This window comes from Vigna angularis, chromosome 2 (assembly GCF_016808095.1).
Source record: "Vigna angularis cultivar LongXiaoDou No.4 chromosome 2, ASM1680809v1, whole genome shotgun sequence".
NCBI classification, from domain to species: Eukaryota; Viridiplantae; Streptophyta; class Magnoliopsida; order Fabales; family Fabaceae; genus Vigna; species Vigna angularis.
The window spans coordinates 32,677,793-32,700,007 of NC_068971.1; the positions used below are offsets into that span (position 1 = coordinate 32,677,793).

The following is a 22,215-nucleotide window of genomic DNA, read 5'->3' on the forward strand; positions in this document are numbered from 1 at the left end:
TATGGACCATCCTATAGGGATGTTGGGTTATTAATGGATGGAGTGAAAGAGAAACTAGAAGTTATAGATGAAAGGTTGCGAGCTGATCAAAGAAGGAAAAATATTATGTATGAGTGATATGAAAATAACAAAAATGTTATGCAACATGATGGATGATGCAAGTAACAATAACTTTTTAGAGTTACTTCTAAGTGTTAATTCCACCATCCACTGTTTTCCAAGATTTCCCGATATTATAAAGTTTAGAGCACTTGTAAAGTTAGCTATTAGAGCGGAACATATGTCTCATGATTTAAGTCAACTAATGAATGGCAATGCCAGGGAGACCGAGTTAGAATTTTTTCCAAAGATAATGGTTGAGCGGAATATTGAATTCAAGAAAATGAGAGAGGACATATATCAAAGGTTGTAGAATCAGATAACTAATGTGAACAACATCAAGATTCAGAAATCGAATCAACAACCAACTATAGATAACATTGTCGTTGACGTGATCAAATTAATATTATTAAACTATAACAACTTCAATTTTGCTAAAATAGTAACTAACAAAATAGAAAGAGTAAATTCTACCCTAAGTTGTTTCTCAACGAATACAAAATTGATTTTTAAAAAATTAGTTTTTATTAAAACTATACAAAAGGGTTAGTAACACAAAAACAATAAAGAAGATAAAGATCAATAAAAGATTAAAGAACAAAATAACAAAAGATAGAAAGAAATAAATTGATAAAAAGATTTAAAAAGATAAAAACAAATATAAAGAAAATAACTTGATTTCATTGTTTTTTCATAATAGAATTCATCATTGGTTATTTAAAGATTAAAATTATTGTTCAATTAACTAATGTGTTAGATTTTCAAATTAATCAATATAAATTCTCAATTAATTTGTTGACATTATCAATTAATTTTGTTACAAAGATACATATTATGAAAGGAATTGAAAGACTACTTATGTTATATTGTGACAACAAATCAAGTGTATTGTAGTTTAACAGTAGTGGAAGTTAGAGCAAGTTAAAACACATTGACATCAAGTTCCTGATTGTTAAAGAAATAGAACATAATGGATGGATTCCATAGAACACTTAGAGACATATATCCTCTTAAAAATAAATAATTATAAATATATAGATAAATTTATTGACTTACTATTGTGTTCGTCTCTTATTTATATAAGTCTAAATTTAAATACAAGTAAATGAGTATTATTTTACCTAGTCAAAAATAAAAAAGTGTAAGATTGTCATTTAAGAAATTTTTTTAGTTCCTTTTTACTTTTTACTCATTTTGATGGGGTGTATTTGCTAGCAGCATGTAGCCATTTTTTTTTTCTACACAAATAAATATTTAATATTTCTACTACGTAAAATTTAATATTTCTAACCATAATTGTGAAAACTAAATCAAACAAATGAATATACAGGACTAAGTTATCGATCCCTTAATTCTTGAACATTCAATTAATTCAAAACTTGTACAAAATCAGAAAAAAAAATGGTTAAAAATCCCCAAATTCTAATAGCACGTTTTGGAAATAATTTTTAACTTAATCTAAAACACTTAAAAAACACTTTTAACAAATATAACACATTAATATTATTTTACTAATAGTTATTCATTTGCAGATATAATAATACAATGTTTAGCTTAATATAAATAAGTACTTTTTGTTCACATCCCTTAATTATTATTTACTAATACTAAGGTTAATAAAGATTCAACCACTACTAAATCATTAAACCTTAAACAAATGCCTTGATCAGTTACACAAGTTTTTTAAAAAAAAAAATACTTTAGATATTTGAATCTTTAAAAACTTCTAAATATGAAATATACCACATACAAAACCGGTTATTCATGAAAAATATAAAGCAGGTTATTTCGAGAAAAACATATATGCCTTACATTTGCACAAAATTACAAGGTCCCTTTGCTATCATTTCAGGTGAGGTCAATGTATACACTTGCTACTCATGTTTAAAAAATGTCTATGAAAAACCCCCTTTAGTTTTTCAAAAAGAAAGATCACATACAACTTTTCCTGTGAAGGAATGAACAGCGTTTAGAATAATCGCTTCCTGCAGTCGGCGGCCCCACAATAGCATGTCATTTGCTTGATCTTCCCATCGGAGCCCAACACGCTATCTAGAGCGTAACCATAGTCATACGTTAATTCCTGCAAGCAATTCAAGACATTCAAGACATTGGTATAAATACTCCACAGAAAAATTTGGGAGAAATAAAGAAAATGAGATACCTGCAAAGGAGGTATGTTGTCCGCAGCAAACAGCATTACACGAGCCAACCTCAAATCATCGTGTGTGCTCAAAACACACTGCACGAACAGATTAGGCTCACAACAATGGTTTATAAATCTAGCAATATTTCCAGTAGATCCAGCATCAATGCAAAACTCTGGCACACTTTCGGAACTTAGATCATCATATTTGTTCAATATATCTTCAGGAATTTCTCCATCTTGTGACCGCCTCTGTTCAAATTTACATAACCCAAGAGACAAGACATGTTTAGATGAAACTAAAGTAGCTGACAAAAACGATGTTACAAGACTTGATAGGATTCAATACCTCTCTACCACCAAGGCCCTTGATCGTTTGCAAGCCATCTATCTCAAAAATATAATTGTTTTCCAACATGCTATCCATGTCTTCCGTTCTAGCAAGTATTCCTGTGTACTCACAAACTGGTGCTCCAGAAGGTATAAAATCCCAGGATCTGACAGCCCATCCCTTTTTGGCAGTCCGGAAAACCTATGCAATAATTTAATTAAATACACCATTACAATGCCAATATATTTTTCATTGATAGTCCAAAAAATGCGGAAACCAATCAAATATGCTACCTCCAGACGATATCTAAGTCCTTTTTGAGAAGTTCGGTTGACACAACCAGGACCACAACCACATTTGGGGCCACATTCAAATACTACATCTTTAGCTTCTACTAACCTGTCAATACAGCATAGCCCCATCAAATACAAAAGCAAATAAATTCATAGGCACCTGACCAATCGAGTTTCTAACCTGCCACCATTCCGAGATACATAGGGAAAATCAGAGCCATTACGCAGAGCACATGCACATGTTGTTGGGTCATTACAGGAGCCTTTGCATTTGCATCCAGCGGCATTAGTTGGAAGCTTCACATTTTTTGCTACCTTAAGAGACTTGCAATATGTGAAACCTGTAACAATATTAAAAAACTAGACATCAAATATATACTCCCCATTTTTCTCTCAGTACATATCCTATGCTATGTGTAATTAGACTATAGCTAGGTTGAACGGTAATGCATTTAGGAGTCACTCAAAACAAGAGTTTTTTAGGAGTTCTGTAAAGGGCGGATTTTCAAAGAATTTCTTAAAAACTTGTATCTTTCAAGCTATTTGTCATCTTTATTTACTAAATTGAGTTTTAATTTCTTTTAAACAATAATAGCTAACATTATCTATATTATCACAAAATATTATTTAACATTAATCTAAAACATGAGTATATGATAAAAATATTTATTATGAAATTAATTATAATATAAAAATTTTAGTTATTTAATGGAATGGGAGGAGGGAGCAAATGGTATGGTTGATAGTTGAAACCTCAAGATTTTGAAAAAGAGGTAATGAAATTCAGTACATAACACAGATGAGGAGAGAATCATGGAAAGAAGAGTTGCTGACTAATAACAGATAAACGATATCATAAATTTTGTTTTCAAATTCCTCCCACTTCAGATAAATATGAAATCCGCACTGAAGCACCAATACACAAGTTTTTAGGGTATGTATTCTTGTTGAGGACGTAGCTGTTACAATCTGTTTTATTAGCTATATTATTTCTAGTCTTGTATATATAGATTTTATTCTCAACATAATAAGATGAATTATTCTATCCTAAATTATAACATGATGTCAACGCCTGGGAGCCGCCTCTGACTACGCACACCAAAATCCTAGACGGCAGCCTTCATTGTTGCCACCGCTTGTTCACAGAACTTAGAAAGGTAAAGGGAAAGCTAACCACTTGACTGAAGATGCTCCAACAGAAGATCTCAAATTTACAAAATGGGATGAAGAGGACTCTATGATCATGGCATAGCTATAGAACTCCATGATCCCAGAAATCACTGATACTTGCTTGTTTCTTAATTCTGCAAAGGAGATTCGGAATGCCATGGAGCATACATCTCCAAAGCTAAAGATGATGCCCAAATATATGTGATGTGAAGGTGAAGATTATTGCTACAAAATAGGGAAACAAGACTGTTACAGAGTATGCCAATCAACTCAAATCCCTATGAATGGAATTAGACCATTACAGGGTCATAAGAGCCAAGTGCTTAGATGATTCAGCAATGCTCAAAGAGTATATTGAGCAAGATAGAGTCTATGATTTCTTGGTGGGGCTTAACGAAGTGTGGCATACCTTCTATAACAAGTCTCACCACACTCATGATATATGTTGGAAGCTACATGGAAAGTCACCTAGTAAAGATTGGGTATCCCATAATTGTGACAAGGAGTTGGGAAAGAAAGGAGACAACACTAGAAAGGGAGGACAAGCACACATAGGTGCTGCAATAAATGAAGAAAATAAAAGAGGGTTGATTCAACTTAACGAGGATGAAGTAGAGCAGATGAGATCATTCCTCAAAAAGATGGATAAGTCACCAGGTAGTTGTTGTCTGGCACATTCACGTACATTTGGTAAGATTTTTTCTTTTGGACTTAATGCCTCTGATAAAAACCATAACCCATATTGGATACTAGATTCCGGGGCCACCGTCCACATGACACCACTACTTAAACATTTTTCAACTTACATACATCCCTTGTCCTAGCAAGAAAAAAATATCCACATTTGATGGCTCTCTGATGACTATAGCAGGTCAAGGAGAAGTCAAAATAAGCCAGTTACAAGTTGCATTCACACTAGACCTGATGTTGCATTCACTATGAGTCTAGTTAGCTAGTTCATGCACCAACCAAAGGAGATTCACTTACAAGTTGCTCTAAGAATTTTGCAATTTTGAAAGGGACCCAAGGAAGGGGAATATTGTTTGAACGAAATGAGAATGTAAGTTTGGAGGAATAAGCAAATGCAGACTATGCAGGGTCAATTATGGATAGAAGGTCAACTACGAAATATTGCACTTTCCTTGGAGGGACTTGAAAGAGTAAAAAACAAAATGTGATAGCTAGATTCAGTGTTGAAGCAGAGTTCAGGCATTGGCACAAGGAATATGTGAACTACTCTGGCTGAAGATCTTGGATGACTTAAGAATAAAATCAGATGAACAGATGAGACTTTATTATGATAACAAATTTGCTATTAGCATAGCTCATATTCTAGTGCAGCATGATAGAACCAAACATATTGAAATTGACAGACATTTTATCAAAAAAAAGTTACAATGGTCTGATTTTCACTCCTTATCCTCACAGGTGAGCCAATTTTAAGAGTATTGTTTCCAAGCTAGGAATGTAAAATACATATTCACCAGCTTGAGGATGAGTGTTAGAATCTATTTTATTAACTGTATTATTTCTGTTAGGATTTGTGTTTTATTGTTTCCTTATTTAGCAGATTATAATTACAGTATATTTAGGGATATTCTTGAATCATAGAGATCTCGTTGTCTAGGAGCTATTGATTATACTTCCTAAAATAGCTTTCTAGCCTTGTATATATAGATTGTATTCTCCACATAATAAGTGAATTATTCTACCCTAAATTATAACAGTAACCAACACAAATACTTTTGGATAAATTTGAGATCCGTATCGGGAGAGTGTTCCCGAGATTTAAAAAGAACAACCTGATACAATCTGGTTTTGGAACTATTCATTTTTGGATATGTTTGGGATAGGAAACTTTTAGTTTTCTATTTGAAGCAGGGAGAAACAAACATTCAGTTTCTTAATCCTTGACAAGTTCACCCAGACTGCTTGGTGCAGTGCATGTTCAATGTCTTATTCCTTCAGTTCTATTTTTGTCTTCTTCCAGTGGTATTTTTCTTTCCTATAAATATAGGCTATTTTTTACTTCATTTTATCCTATTACTTTAAACGTGCACTGCACTCTCAGATTTCGTTGAATTGGCTAAAAAAATAGTGAAACCTAAACATGCTCCTTTACCTTACCCACTGAAGATAGACATGAGAACACTTCATCAGGAGGAAAAGTAACCCTCTAGACGGGGGATTTAATTTGGCAGATAGAGACCATCTCAAAGCTATACTTAAAGTGATGAAAAATACAGGGAGTGGTTTATTGTCAGCTGATGTGTGTGTGTGTAAAAGGGTAAGTATAAGTACATCTCAAAGAGATTAAGTACCCAGACCTAAAGCTAGGTACTCCAAAAAAGTAGCTTAATGTAAGCTGTACAGCAATATAATAGCCATAATGTTAAGACTCCCTCAAAATGAAGCATGTAAATTGTATGCACTAAGCTTAAAACTTATAAACTGGATTCTAAACCCTCTCAAGGACTTAGTGAGAATATCTACATACTGGTTCTCAGAGTTGATAAATCCAGTAAATAGTTCCTTAGACAACCACTTCATCATGATAAAATAACAATCAATCTCTATGTATTTGATCCTTTCATGAGATTGGAAGCAATTTGAATATGGCTTTTTAAAAATGAAAATAGCATTTAGGTTATTCTATGCACTATATACACACACATACATATCCCAAGCCTACTGTATCTTATATTTTTCGAGTCAAATCATCATATCGGATGTGTAGCATCTAATACTCATAGCATTCATGCAACAATGAAAATCAGATGGAGGGTCACTGGTCAAGGGAGCAAGGATGGAACAGTAGGAAATGGAATGATGCTTTCACCACTGAATAGTGAAATGTATATGGTTGGTCTACAGATTTTTTTAGTCATTTCCAATTAGAAATCATTTGAGGAGTTTTAGAATCAGTTACAAAAGTCAAGAATTTTCGAATATCTGACAATTAACAATTGTAAAGACAATGCAAAACTAATTATACAAGGGTCACACACACACACATATATATGTGTGTATATATATATATATATATATATATATATATATATATATATATATATATATATGTTTGTATTGCAAATTCTTTGTTTAAACTTGCCTGAGGGTGGAACAGGGGGATCGTCTACCACATTTGTAGCTGGAATGGGTATATCTTCTTGACCTCCGGTGATATCCTCACAAACCAATCTAAGCAAAAGTGAAACAAGATTTTAAGCCAACATAAGTTGAATAAATCACATTAAATTTTCAATTTATATGCCGTTTTACCCTCTTATTTCTGCTATAGATTGAGGAACACGTCCATGAGTAAAATAAACCTGTTAACAGAGTAAGATAAGCAAAGATATTTTAAAGCCCCACTGTTTACATTACAAATTAAATTACCTTTGTCTCAAATCATGATCAATAAATAGCAAATTCATAAAACAAACTATTCAATATAGTAATCTCCCGTGTCTGAAACACACGTAAGGTAATATATTTATAATGCAGAATGATACAAATATATATGAGAACCAAACATAAATATGGTAAATAGAATATATTGCTAAAAAAATATCAACAATATCTACCAATATCAAACAATAACAAAAGTCTATGTTTCCCTAATTAATATAAAACGCAATATATCTAACACTCTCCTTGGTGCATACAAATTGTATGTACCAAGCTTGTTACAAATATAATCAATTCTTAGTCCCCTTAAAGACTTAGTAAAAATATCTACTAAGTGATCATTTGAGTTAACAAATTCAATCTTGATATCTCCAAATACAATTTTTTTCTTGAATGAGATGACAATAATCTCAATCTGTTTGCTCCTTTCATGAAAGACAGAACTATAACCTATATGAAGAGTCGCCTTATTGTCACATATAAATATCCTTTGAGTGACATTTCCAAATTCTAACTCTTTAAGCAATTGCTTAAGCCAAACAAGTTTACAAGTGACTGAGGTAATAGCTCTATATTCAGCTTCTACACTAGATCTTGCCACAACACTTTGTTTTTTGCTCTTCTAAGACATGAAGTTACCACCAATGGAGACACAATATGTTAGGTACCTAGGTTTGGAACCTAACAAGAACACACTCAGAACATAGAAACAACAATGGAAGAATGTGTTTTTCTATTATTCACCATAAAAGAATCATCTTTACAAAGAATGGGTTGGGGGCATAACCTCCCTGGTTGAGAGCATAACCTCCCTCTATAGGCTAAAGACCTAACTTTACACAAAATACACTCGATCCCCCCTACAGAGTTACAAGAGCTCTATTTATAGCAACTCTAACCCGCTCCCCTTTTTACAACTGACACAACCGACACCCCCACACCCTTAACTCCTAAACCCAATCTATCCTAACACAATACCTGAAGGTAGATCTTCTATCAAAAAGAGATCCTTCCCAACTAGCATTTGAATAGTAAAAATTTTTTGTATAGTTATTGAAACCATTTAACAAACATTTTCCAGGAAATCCTTTAATGTACTTTAATATGCGAATGATTGCATTCCAATGATTTTCACATGGGGAATTGATAAATTGGCTCACCGCACTAACTGCAAAGGAAATGTCAGGATGAATAACTATAAGGTAATTTAATTTCCCAACCAATTTTCTATATTGCTAAGGATCTAAAATAGGCTCACCCTGATTTGGTAGGAGTTTGGTAATAGGATTCATGGGAGTGTCAACAGGTTCAAATTCATACTTCCTTTGAGATATAACAATATCAACGTTAGATTGTGCTACCTCAATGCCCGAGAAGTATCTGAGTTTGCCAAGATCTTTGGTTTGAAAATGGTAACCAATATTTGTCACTAGTAAAGTGATCTAGGAGATGTCATGGTGGTCACAGGTGGTAAAAATAGTCATCAACATATACTATCAAATAGACACAACCATCACTTGAGTGATGGTAAAAGACTTAATGATTTGCCTCCCTTCAAGTCATATCAAATTGTTGGTTGAACCACGTTGCTAAGTTTGCCAACATAGGCTCTAAGAGACTGTTTCAGGCAATATAAGAATTTACGAAGACAACATACAAATCTAGAAGACTCCTCATGAGCAACAAATTCGGAAGGTTGCTTTATATAAATTTCTTCCTATAAAACTCCATTAACGAAAGCATTTTTTCCATCAAGTTGATAAAAAGGACATTGTTGAAGAGCAGTCATGGCCAGAAATAAACGAACAGAAGCCATCGTTGCCAGTGGAGAAAAAGTATCTCTCCATAATCCAATCCAAAAATTTGAGTGACGTTTGACTACAAGTCTAGTTTTGAGGTGATCAATAGTACCATCATGACCAACTTTGATAGAAAAAACCCTTCTGCAACCAACGACAAATTTCCCAAATGATAATGGGACGAGCTCCCATGTTCCACTATTCTAATGAGCACATAGTTCATTTAGCATGGCCTAACACCAACCATGATGGGGTAAGGCATCTCTGACAAATTTAGGAATGGACACAAAAGAGATAGACGAAAAAGATGTATAGAAAGGTGAAGACAATCTAAGGTAACTCAAAGAAATATAATGTGGAGAGAAATTACGATTAGAACATATAACTTTATGAAGGACAACTAGAAGATCAAACTCACTTGTCAGAGCTAGAGGAAACAATATAGTTGGCACTTGAAGTGAGTCACTTGGTGGTTGTTGGGAATGATGTTTTTGACTATAAAGTTGAAGTAGAGGTGGAAGAGGAGAATTTGACAATGGACTAGACATAACTAGATGATCACAAACAACACGAATATTGACTGTAATAGACAGACACATCAAAAGAAGGACCCTTAAAATAAAAAGAAGACTCATTAAAGGTGACATCTACCAATTAAGAGAATGACAAAAACACTTATATCTTTTTTGTGATCAAGTAAATCCTAAAAAGACATATTTGTGATATTTAGAAGGTAACTTATCAAGACCAGAAATAAAATTATAAACATAACATGTAGACCCAAAAACTTTAATAGGTAAGAGATGTAAAGGTGCATGAGGAAATAAAATAGAATGAGGAATTTTGTTATTAAAAATTGATAATGGCATTCGGTTAATAAGATAACATTCAGTAAGAATAACATCACCCCAAAAATGTTGAGAAACCTCACCATGAATTAAAAGTATGCGAGTTGTTTCAACAAGATGTCTATTTTTGCTCCCCACCACCCCATTTTGTTGAGGTGTATAAGCACATGAAATTTGATGAAGAATGTCATGAGAAACCATAAAATGCTTAAAAGAATGGGAAAGGTATTCACGACCATTATCACTTCGCTAAGTTTAAATAGAAATCCCAAATTGAGTTTTAATTTCATTATAAAATGATTGAAATATAGAAAATAACTCAGAACGATTTTTCATTAAAACAACCAAGTGCATCTCGAATAATCATCGATAAAAGTAACAAAATACTAAAACCCTAAATTAGACTTGAGACGACCAAGATCCTAGATGTCAGAGTGAACTCATGCAGAAGGTGACGCAGCACGTTGTGAGAAATTACAAGGAAAAGAACTATGACTATGTTTCCCTAATTGACATGACTCACAACAAATTAAATAAATTGAACAAATTGGAAACAAGTTGCTACAATTTGGCACGACTGAAATGACCTGACTAAGCATGAAGAGATGGAGATTACATAATTGTGTCAACATGTGTAGAAAGGCAAAGATGACAAAGGAATTACCTGTTCTGCACTACAGTCCTATAAACAAAAAAAAATTTTGATAAAAAAAAATAACAATCAAGAGAACGGGTTAGACAACTAATGGATAATAAGTTAAAAGGAGACCTAGGGACATAAAGAACATTAGCAATGGTTAAAGATGAAAAAAGATTAACAGTAGCAACACCATAAGATAAGACTCTAAACCAATCAACCATTGTAACTGTAGATAAATTATCCCAAGATAAAGAAGAAAACAAATATTTGTTATCAGTAATGTGATTTGTGACACCTAAGTCGAGAACCCAAGGTCCAAGAGAAGAAGGTTGGGTTAGACCAGCAAGAGATATTTTTGTGGCTACAACAGATGCAGTGGAACAAGAGTTCTAAGGATCGTCATCCTTTGAGAAATTCATTGAAAAGAGCAAATTGGCCCGCACTATCAGAAGAAGCAACGAAAGAATCCATGTGTAGAGAAAAGCTCTAAAAAACCAAGATTCTCCAATCAAGACAACAAGGATAGATCCTAAAAAGGATAAAGAGACGACTTCAGCGCAACTAACTGTTGGCTAGATGATATGATCCTATGCAGGAAAAAGTACGCTTGTTTCTGAATTTGATCCTCCCATAGCATAAACAAAGAAAATCAGAGAAGAACCAGTGTTCTGTGAGTCAATAAAAATTCGCCGCAAAAATCCCAATCTTAGATAAGAACCAGTGTTCTGTGACAAGAACCAAGAGAATCCTCTTTCAATGAATTCAATATTCAAATATTAACTATCAAAAATTTTAGGCTCTAGATACCGAATTGAATATAGTAAAACTAGGTATAGGATTAATCTCTCTTGTGTCTGAAAGATATATAGGATAATATATTTATAAAGAAGAATGATACAAGTAATATGGCAACCAATCATAAATATGGTAAATAGAAGATATTGTTAAAAACAATATTAACAATATCTACCAATAGCTAAAGTCTATGTTTCCCTAATTAACATAAAACACAATATATCTAACACAAACTAATAGGTGACAAAACAAGAAAATGTTTTTGATGAAATTAAGGAATAATGCTAAACCTGATTTGTGGTTAATGTAGGTTGCCCTTCAAGCCTCCTAAGTCGAAACTTAAAGACTTTAAATCCAGATATCCCTGTCTCACACCAATAATTGACAACCTGCAAATAAAGAAAGAAAAAAAAGTGCGTAAGGAATTTTAATTATAAACCTTAACTTGCATACAAATGTTGCCCCTGTTTTCCATCTCATTTCTTAATCGGCAATTAAAAATTGCAACATTTGAGTCACGAGCAAATGCCACTATGAGAACAACTACAATGCAATAGGAATTAGAAGAAAGTCAACATAAAATATGTCCCACATCACGTCTACCACGAGAAAAAGTTTGTATGACCAAGGCAAAGGAATTAGAAGAGTTAGGGTGATAAGTGCAATGATTAGAATGTGATAAAGGACCAAAAAAAGATTTGGGCATTTGTATTTGTTTCTAATTTTTTTTAAATAGAAAATTTATTTGTTCATTAACCTTTTGAAATTAGATTGTTATTGGATGGGCCTTGTAGTCTTAAACTCTTTTCAAATAAAAGCTTACGCTTTATGAGAAATTATCTCCAAGTCCTAGTGAATAACTCTTTATTCTTGTTTTTGAATTGTTAATAAAAAGTGGTGAATCTACTTTGATCTATTAATCATTCTTAATTATGGCGTCTTCATCAACTTATATCCTTCCAGATTTTTTATCTTTTAATCGTTTGGTAGAAACTATCATTCTCCCTACTTAATTAGGTGTTCATCACATGGGGATGCCCAAAAGATTTTTGGGTACACAAGAAATCAAGGTCTAGCAAGAGACCAAGATGAGCAATGAACCATATTGATAAAGTAAAAGGTATGTGCGTCAGTGGTGAAAGAAGACATTAGATTGTTCTAATCAACAACCAAAGGATCAAGCTTAACAAGATACATCTATATGTTTGTATTCTCTAGCTTGATGCCCAAACAATTTACACTACAAAAACAATAAACATTGTTGGAGTAGAGTTTTTTGGCTTTGACCCATAACTTGTAACAAGTTGGAAACGTTGATATTGAGGTTAGAGGTTGAAACAAATAACAAATGAAAGAAAAATGTGAGAATTTGTTGCCAATGATCCCAATCTTACGCACGAGTATAAATTGCCTGATTACACCGGAAGGCAGTGCATGAACAGCACACGCCTGATTACAGCAGACTAAGATGGCATGTGTGGCAGCGCATGGTGAAGAGTCTGGCACTGATTTCTACAGGACCAGTTTTCATTCGAGGAGGCGATCCAGATTCGATGGTTGCCAAACAAAACTGTGACTGCAGATTTTCACGGAGGGTGGCCAACAGTGGACAGAGACAACAGACAATGGACAATAGTGAAAAAGACACTGCAGATAACTGAATTGAGAGAATTGTCTCTCCAAGTTCTTAGCATGTTTAAGGGTTTAACTTCCAGATAAGTTAAAATTGACTTATTTAAATAACATTTGAGGAAAAAAAATAGAAAGTCACAATATGCTTTGCGTAGAGGATAGAAGAAATCGCAACACATTGAAAATGGACTGAGATGTCTTCGCTTAACAAAATCCTTCCCCAAAAGTGTGACAATTCAAATTTAACATTTTAAAAATACTTGAAATTTTACGCTCTCCAGGAAGATATGTTCATCAAGAAGAAAATCCAATTACTGATGAACAAATTGAGAAAGTCTTTCAAAGAATTACCTTGTACAAGCCATCATAAGTGTATACTTTCCCAGAGTAACTGCTTGAAGAATCATGACCTCGAATCACTCTAACAGGCACACATTGCTCCACACAATTCTGCAATTAAAGTTTAAGCATGTTAGGCGTGCCTTGGTAACATCTAAGAACCCTACTTGAAAATACATACAAAAATAATATACAAAAGAACAACTTGAAAAACATTGATACAAAAACACCCAATAAAAAATAATTCAAATATTATAGCATACAATGGAGACATTAAACAACACGAAAAATCAGTAGTTTAAACAAGAAAATGAGTAACTACAAGCTTAACAAAATACTAATTTATTTAATTATTTTGAATATTGTGAATTGTGGTATTCACATATGATTAAATGGATTTTAAGCATAATTCAACTTTATAAAAATTGACTTATAAGATAAGATTTACACCTATATATATACATACATACATATATATATATATATATATTGTAAATTAATTTTATCTCTAGTCGATGTAAAACTTTTAACACACAAATTGTGATTTTCATGTTTGCATAAATATTAAAGTTATAAAATAAGTAAACAAAAAAAATATGCAATTCAAAGTATTTGAATTGTCTATGAAATGTTTGAGACTATAAGACTAAGGCATATCTAGCATGAGTGTGACCAATGTTTTTGAAACGTGCTAAACAATTTATTAATGTACCTATAGGCATACATAGTTCTGCACCTAGATGTGCAGTCCCTTAATCTTCCAAGTAATCTTGCATCAGTTTTCTATTATAAATAGAAGATTGTAAGAGGGATCTTTTAAGCCCTCTACAAATATATTTACTTGTTTTAATCTCAAGTGATGCAATTAATTATACTAGCAAGAAAAAAAAAGAAATTATTAACAAAAATCAAAAGTATTAAGAGATAACAAAAATGGCAAACCTTGAGAGCTAGGTTCCCACGCTCCAACTTTTGATCCTGAATTTGACGCTTATCACCAGTAAGATTATGACCACCTTGACCAGTGTACACAACATCTTCAGCATTGTCCTGGTCATCCTCATACATGCCCGACAAAACAATTGCAATAGCAATTGGAAATTCAAAGCTATACTGTGACAATGAAAGCGGGGAAAAAGAACAAGGAGCATAGGTTTAGGTTTATATTGACAATAAGAAATTCCAATCAAACTCTAAATATGTATTCAAATTATTGAGAGATCAATACAAGAGACAGCTAGAGAAACTCTCCATGCACACCAATACAATTCAAAAAGTCATACCACCTAGTATTCCTTTATTCCTTCATGAAACAAAGTACTATTCTGTATCTTATTACTAACCTTAATTTCCATCTCTAGGATATATCTATTTTGACCTTCATGCACACTCTAGTAGGCTAATCCATGTTGGATCATCAGTGGAAACCCATGAAAGCAAATACTTCAAAAATGCAAACTACGACATTGTACCTATGTCAAATACTAATACTCCTTGGATACTAAGTATAGTATCATATGCCCAACAAAAGGTCCCAACAATTATAGTCTCAAAATGTGTTCTCGTTCCACAAGACCAAAAGGCAAACCAAGTCACAAACTCTATCACTGTTTTTTTCTTCTAGTGCCAACAATAGAGCATTATTTGATTTCCAAAAATCAAATGAGGATTTATGATGTTGTATTATGCATGGGTAACTTGGACTATAATGTTGAGCACATTTAAAACAAAGTTCCTTGATTCCATTCATCAACTCCAGATACAACTTGATACATTGATTTGCTTCACCTCCTCTATCCATTGTTTATACTAATTATCCAAAAATAATCAAAACCAGTATAACTTCCCTAGCCACAATCTTCAATTGGATTCAAGGTTGTCAATGCAACAATTCCCCAAGTAGGGCATGTATTTTTCCACTTACCATCCCTCCAAAGAAAGGCACCCAATCCAAACACTACTCTTTTAGTCACACATTTATATCAATGGCTCCTCCATCAAGCCATCCAAAACACAGTCAATAGATTGATCCTCCAACATTGGTGGAACCAAAACCATCAGAACCTCAAAAGTTTTTATGGATTTACTGTTGGAGATCTTACATAAACAAGAGATATGACTAAATTATAATATATGTGGTGCAAATCTCATCTAAAATATCAAGTTTGTGAAGTCTAAATAGGCTTAAATTTCAGTTTCTAAGATAGTATCACAGTTTATCCATACAAAGGTTATTAAATTTATTATGTCACCCATTGTCAAGCCAGTTATAAATATTTAGTCTCACATCAAGATATTGAGTCCTCATGATAAGAGAGCTTATTCAAGATCTCACCTCAACTAAAGACATGTCCAATTTATACAACACAATCGATCAACCTCAAACCCATTAATGATGACTCAAATCTCTCCTATAGTTCAACTACAAACCAATATAGTGCATTACTTTTATCTAGTGCCACATCATGACTTGCACATGAATATGCACCAACTAAATGTGCATCCTTAGCAGTGTTTCCAAGAAAACAAAGTAGGTCTCTACTAAGAAGTAGACTTTAAGCCTTATTAGACTTCACAAAACCGGCTTGTAAAGTGAGGTTTGCACCCACTTATATATTATAAATTGGCTTTATCTTTAATTGATGTGAGACTTCCAACAGTCTCAACCTTTGCTACCCACCTTTTTCTCCAATAAATGTAGCAAGCTCAACACACCGTGATTGTCCCTAGATAGCACTAATAGATGAGGTATGAGACTATTAAGAGAAGGAAAGGTGTTTCATGCCTGCATTCAACCTTAATAAATGAGGTGCTAGCCAGCATAATGCATCTACAAACAACCAAGCAAGAATAGGATGAACTAAATGAAAAATATGTTGATGATTGAAGGGAAAAGTCCATCAAGCTATTTTAAATAGTAACAATTGAGTTGTATGTTCCTTTGGTGTTTCATCATGACAACACTCCAATTGATCTTTCCCTTAGAGCAATGCTTCTTAATTTTTAATATTCATATCATCCAGCCACTAAAACATCATTTTTATTTGCATACACCCAACTCAACCTAAAATTGACTATTATTGAAAAAAAAAGTAAATTTTCAATCAATTAGTGATTACAAAAAAGAACATAAAAAACATGTATTCAAAAGGAGAGTAAAACACCAACGATAAGAAATTACTATCTATTATTACATATTCAATTTAGTGAAAGAAAAGGTAATTCATTATAATAGGGTAGACAAAACTCTCCAAGCTCCGATCAAAATTCCAAAACCCTTGTTCCCCAGTAACGTACTACTATTTTCTTTTTCCAGTAACCAACCCTATTAAAATAACATTTATAGTTATGATCTATAAAATTTCAAATTAGAGTATTAATAAAATACACTATAAAAAAAGATATTTCATTACCGCTTTGGCATAAGACTGGCCCATATAATCAATGCCATTTAACCAGTGACTATGAAAACCAACTGCAACCATTTCAGCACGAGAATAGAACTGATACCCAACTTCAATACCTATCATAAGAAGTAAAATTAAATCAGCTGAGTAAGGAACTACCAGCAGATCAAAAGTTTATCAAGAGGCAGTGTCTATCAGTGTGAAGGGACAACAAGAAATAAATCCACTAGGTATATACGCTAAAAGTAATAGCAATGAAAGATGGCTCTTGGCTACCAACCTGGAATGCTGCCAATTTTTTTCTCAGAGTACAGTATTTCATTATTTTCCATCATCTGCAAAAAAAATGCCCAAATTGGAGATGGTGTTAAAAGAAAACAAGTTCACCTTACAAGGTACAATTTAATTGATTTCAATCAATGAAATTATCCAAATCATAGTATAAATAACAATAATAAATGCATAGATATGTTTAAAACAGTTAATTTTATTGTAGACATAACTGAAATAGTCCATTGAATTGTTTCAAAGATACAGCTCATAATTAACTAATTAACAAAGTGAATTGATAAAATATTAAGCATCCATCGGTAAACAAAATAATGGCAATGAAAAATGGATAGTGTAATCTTATGACAAGGGTCAAAACAGTAAAATGCTATACTAGATCATAAATAGAAAAAAGAATCACAGGACTTATAACCAATATTCTACCAAATAAAATAAAGCCGATGAATTTCACTTGCCTTGGATACGGCCTTAAGATCTGGTCGTTTAGCAGGTTTCTTTGAATCTACATGTGGAGCACCTTTCTAGACAAATTAATAGATAAAGACTTTCAGTTAGTTCATAGTAAGACAATTATAAAAGAAAAAATCATTATCAAAGCAGAAACTATACTTCAAAACTGAACCAGCCTACATGCTACGCTACACAGTTTTAGCACAACAATAAAATAAAGAAACATTATCAACATCCCACCAAACATGTCCACCCACCAGTTAACCATTCCGTCATTAGACCTTTCAATAATATCATAACACTAGCCCTACATTAGACACACTTAACCATTAGAGCCCGTAGTAATAATAAATATCGGAATACAATCACATTCATTTACTCTTAATCACTTGTGGGACAAAGTTAACAATATTTATACATGTGTGACAAGTGGACACTGAAGGGAGAATACCCAGAAGTACACCAATTAGTACTCTAAAAAAAGTCATCCTGAAACATGCAAGAAAATTCTTCTAATGATCAATCAAATGATCAATCACATCAAGCAAAAAATATCACTGGCAAACCTAGCAGCAAAATGACATAATAGACCAAGACAACACACACAAACCAAACAAAAGGACATGCAGTCCAATGCAAAACATTAATAATCACAATTCTTAGATTAACTCCCCGAAGAAAACATTCAGATGCTTCTTTCACTTAAAACAGGTACCTCAAGAAGCTTTTTATAGAAAATATCTAGGACCAAAACAGAGGGAGTCATGATCACACTCATATTATAATCCACAATTAACAAGTAATGGATAATCAGACACACCAACCTTTGATTTTGAAGCCTTCTGAGAAGACTTCTTAGGAGAGTTAGCATCCTTAGGCTGAGTCTCAGCCCTTATACACCTTTTTTCTTCTTCCTACACATGACAGAATTACAATTTCAACAAATCAGCATTGGATTGCAGAAACACATTGTCTTACACTGTAACTCACCTGAACAAATTGCAGATAATGTTTATTGAATAAACGTATGGTATCTTTAACTTTAACTGTATCACTCTTATCTCCAAGCTGTCCAACCGCATTCTCTACTTTCATCTCATCCTTGTCACAAGTGAATGGTTTTTTCTTCAACAGTAAAACAGACTGTTCTTCCACCACCAAACTCTCCTCAGGGCCACTCTTTCTACTGCGCTTCTTACCCTTCCCTTCTTTAACATTGTCTTTGTCCTCCTCTTTAACTACCACTGCATTTGGTACGGCTAGTGACTTCTCGGCTTTCTGCAGAGCTTGAATTCGAGCGCTCGATCTCCGCGGCGCTGTTGGAGAAGCCTTCGATCCTTTCAATTTCTTTAAATCCTTATCTTCTTTAACGCCATTCCTAACAGGGGAATTTGATTTAGTTTCTTTAACGCCATTCATGACAGGAGAATTTGATTTTACACTCTTCTCGGCTCTGGTGGAAACCATTACTAGATACAGATGAACAATGTGAAGAGCTTGCACAACCTTAAAAAAAATCCTAGGGTTTGGAAATATGGAAAATACGAAGAAAGAGGATGCGAAGAGCTGGCTAACGCCCAAGGGAAGGGTTTTTTTTATTTCGTAGGTCACGCCTTCACTCTAAGTTCAGAAGCGCCATTTCCGATATATTGGAAAATTGGAAAATTTTCCAATGTCTCTCTTTGTTCTTCAACCGGTTTATCTATATTTTTTTGTTTTTTTTTTTCTTTTCATTTCTGGCGTTTAGGTTCCCGCTCTCAGCTTTGGATTTTGATCTCGCTCTCACCCATAAATGAAACGCGGACTTGCAGTGTAAGGAAATTAGGGAATTTATAGAAGTTTGAAATCCTTTTAATTACTTATATTAGTTTTAAATTGGACCGGAGAACATGCACTTTTACTATTTTGAAAATAAGTTATGTATTGAGATTTTTAAATTATTATTATGTATTAATATAATTGAATTATTTGGCTTATACATCTATAATAAAATTATTTCATTTAATAGAAAATTTTTTAAAAGATTATGATTTCATTTTAGGTTACAGAATTCAATGTATTTCCTTCTAGTGTAAATAAGCAGATTTTACTGAGATAAAATTTAGATTGTGGTTGTTTTTTTTATATATTTTTGAATGAGACGGTATTGTGAGTAACATATGTGTTTGTTTTTCATTATTAAAGGAGATGTAAAAGCCGAGTTCATCTTTTGTTTGGTGAGATTATTCGAAAGGATTGTCGCTTCATATTTTCATTTTACAACATTGGCTTTTGTGTTTCTTTATTATGTCTATTGATTTGATTGGTGAGAAAGATATGTTCCATTCAGCTTTGGTGAGAGAATGTTGAATTCCGCAGTAGGTTTAAAAAGATATATGTTAGATGCATTTATTAATAAATAATAATATTATTAATTTTTTAATTCACAAATCATTAAAATGATTTTTCAATCAATCATATTTTATTTTAAATTTATTATATTTACTAAAACTTTGTTCTAAACAGATTATATTTTTATTAATTATAAATTAGTTTTACTTAAATAAAATTTATTTTCTATTCATTTTAATTATAAGAACAAAAAAATAATTTTATATTTTAATCTATTGAAACGTTTTTTTATCTTTCAAATTTATCAAATTATTTATGAAATTTAAAAAAAATCAAATTCTTTCATGTATCTCTTAAAATAAACAATACTATAATCACATTTTTATTTCTTCAAATTCATCTCATTATTATTCTTCAAATCCTCTTCTCAATCCAAACACATATTTAATTGATATTAAATAACAACAATAAATGAACAACTTTTATATTTTTTTTATAATTTGCACACATGGAAAAATCAAAACCAATATGATTTTACTAGAAGTCTTTAATTGATATTAAATAAGAACAATAAGTAAAAAACTTTATGTCTTTTTTTATAATTTGCACACATGGAAAAAAGCGAAATTAATACTTATTTTTGTGATTTTACTAGAAGCAGTAAAGAAAATTAAGACTTTTTCTAATAATCTTTTAAGAAAAATAAATCAAATGTTTTATTTAATTAAAATACTTTGATTTAATTTAAAAATAAATTTATTTTGATGATTAGTATATTGGATTAATTGTTCTCTTTTTTATTATGTATTATTTGAACTATTTTGATTTATATATATATATATATATATATATATATATATATATATATATGATATTTGTTTTGGTTTAAAATAGAGTGATTTCAAGTTAAAGAGTTCAAGTATCAATGACCTTAAATTGTATTCATGTTTATAAAAAAATTATTATAATATTATGTCTTTGATTTTGTTAAGATGTAAAATATTTAAAAACCGACTTCACTGTCTTATGTCATAATTTTTATTGATAAAAGAATTTTTCTGTGTTATTTTTTCTCTTTAATTAATCTAATTATATTTCTATTAGTACCAACACCAATTTGATTACCCTACAATTTATTGTGTTTTTACTTAAACAAGTAGATTTGGGAGAGAAATAATATATCGATTTGAGAAAACTTTGAGAGTAAATTGTGTGTTATTTTTTTTGAAAGGATTTGGATGTAATTCAAAGTGAATTTGAAAGTAAAATTTATAAGAAATTGATGATGTGATAGATAAAACAATATTTTAATGAATAGAAATTGAAGATTACCAAAATATTCTTAGTGATAAAAGTAATATAAAATGATATTTATTAATAACATATTTATTAATAAAAAAATTATAAGTAGAAAATTAATTAAAAAATAAAATAAAAATGTATAAAAGTAAACTTAATTTATTTTGTTTAAAATTAATTTTTTTAGAAATTAATTTAATCATAACTGGTATAATTTTTTGGTTTTTATAATGAAATTGAATATTCATGATCAACCAAATAATAAAATAAAGTTAAAATATTACATGAGATACAGATTATACACATAATTAAGTATAATTATTTTTATCATAATTCATAATGAAGTTCTTTCATTTAGGTATGTAAGTAATATATTCAAATATATTATACTGGATCACTGTTTGAATAAGTTATCGTGTTTTGAATGTTTATTATTCTTAATAAGTTATCAATTTCTTCTAAGGTATGTTAAGATAAATGAATTCTAACAATTTGGTATTGTTACTAATTTGTCAAAGTAGTATAATTGTCATATAATATATTATTCACTATTATAACTAAGTAAAATATAAATAAGTTTACTCACAAATGGTAAGAAAAGTAAGATGATTTCATAATGATGGTCAAAAACTTCTTTTAGACCTTAGTATTAAGCATTAACCAACTACACATCCATTCCTAGGTTTCCATTTTCACATAAAATTTTTGTACACAAATTGTTCAAAGTTGGTTCATCTAGAGACACTAAAAGCTTCTCTTTATTAGCTTTATCTTTGTTTTTCTTCTTGATTTCATGCTATAAATCCCCTTGATTAAAGTAATCTTCAAAATTTATTAAGCCAAAGTTAAGTCATTAAATTGCGTATCCAACTAATAAAATTGACCAAATTAATTTTCGTGATACCTTGCTCGTCACTAGTTTAATTATTTATTT

At 31.7% G+C, this 22,215-nt stretch overlaps 1 protein-coding gene across 1 annotated transcript; it reads right to left on the minus strand.

Annotated features, from left to right (window-relative positions):
- Positions 1–1,857: 1,857 nt before the first annotated feature.
- LOC108329575 (histone-lysine N-methyltransferase, H3 lysine-9 specific SUVH4) lies at positions 1,858–19,455 on the minus strand. Its single transcript, XM_017563843.2, has 15 exons — positions 18,642–19,455; positions 18,476–18,565; positions 17,657–17,722; positions 17,191–17,245; positions 16,917–17,026; positions 14,446–14,616; positions 13,516–13,614; positions 11,823–11,921; positions 7,322–7,371; positions 7,152–7,240; positions 3,051–3,210; positions 2,870–2,975; positions 2,595–2,777; positions 2,264–2,497; positions 1,858–2,182 (listed from the first exon to the last, which is right to left on the minus strand). The coding sequence occupies exons 1-15, from the start codon at positions 19,116–19,118 to the stop codon at positions 2,069–2,071; spliced, it is 2,103 nt and encodes a 700-aa protein (XP_017419332.1). The 5' UTR covers positions 19,119–19,455; the 3' UTR covers positions 1,858–2,068.
- Between the last annotated feature and the right edge of the window lie 2,760 nt (positions 19,456–22,215).

What these genes read in the sequence shown, in the direction of transcription:
- LOC108329575 (XM_017563843.2), bottom strand. Translation starts at nt 19,118, where the DNA reads ATGGTTTCCACCAGAGCCGAGAAGAGTGTAAAATCAAATTCTCCTGTC. An exon ending in AAAAATTGGCAGCATTCCAG is followed by an intron (nt 17,027 to 17,190) that starts GTTGGTAGCCAA and finishes TTCTTATGATAG; the next exon opens with GTATTGAAGTTGGGTATCAG. An exon ending in TCCCCCTGTTCCACCCTCAG is followed by an intron (nt 3,211 to 7,151) that starts GCAAGTTTAAAC and finishes ATATTGTTACAG; the next exon opens with GTTTCACATATTGCAAGTCT.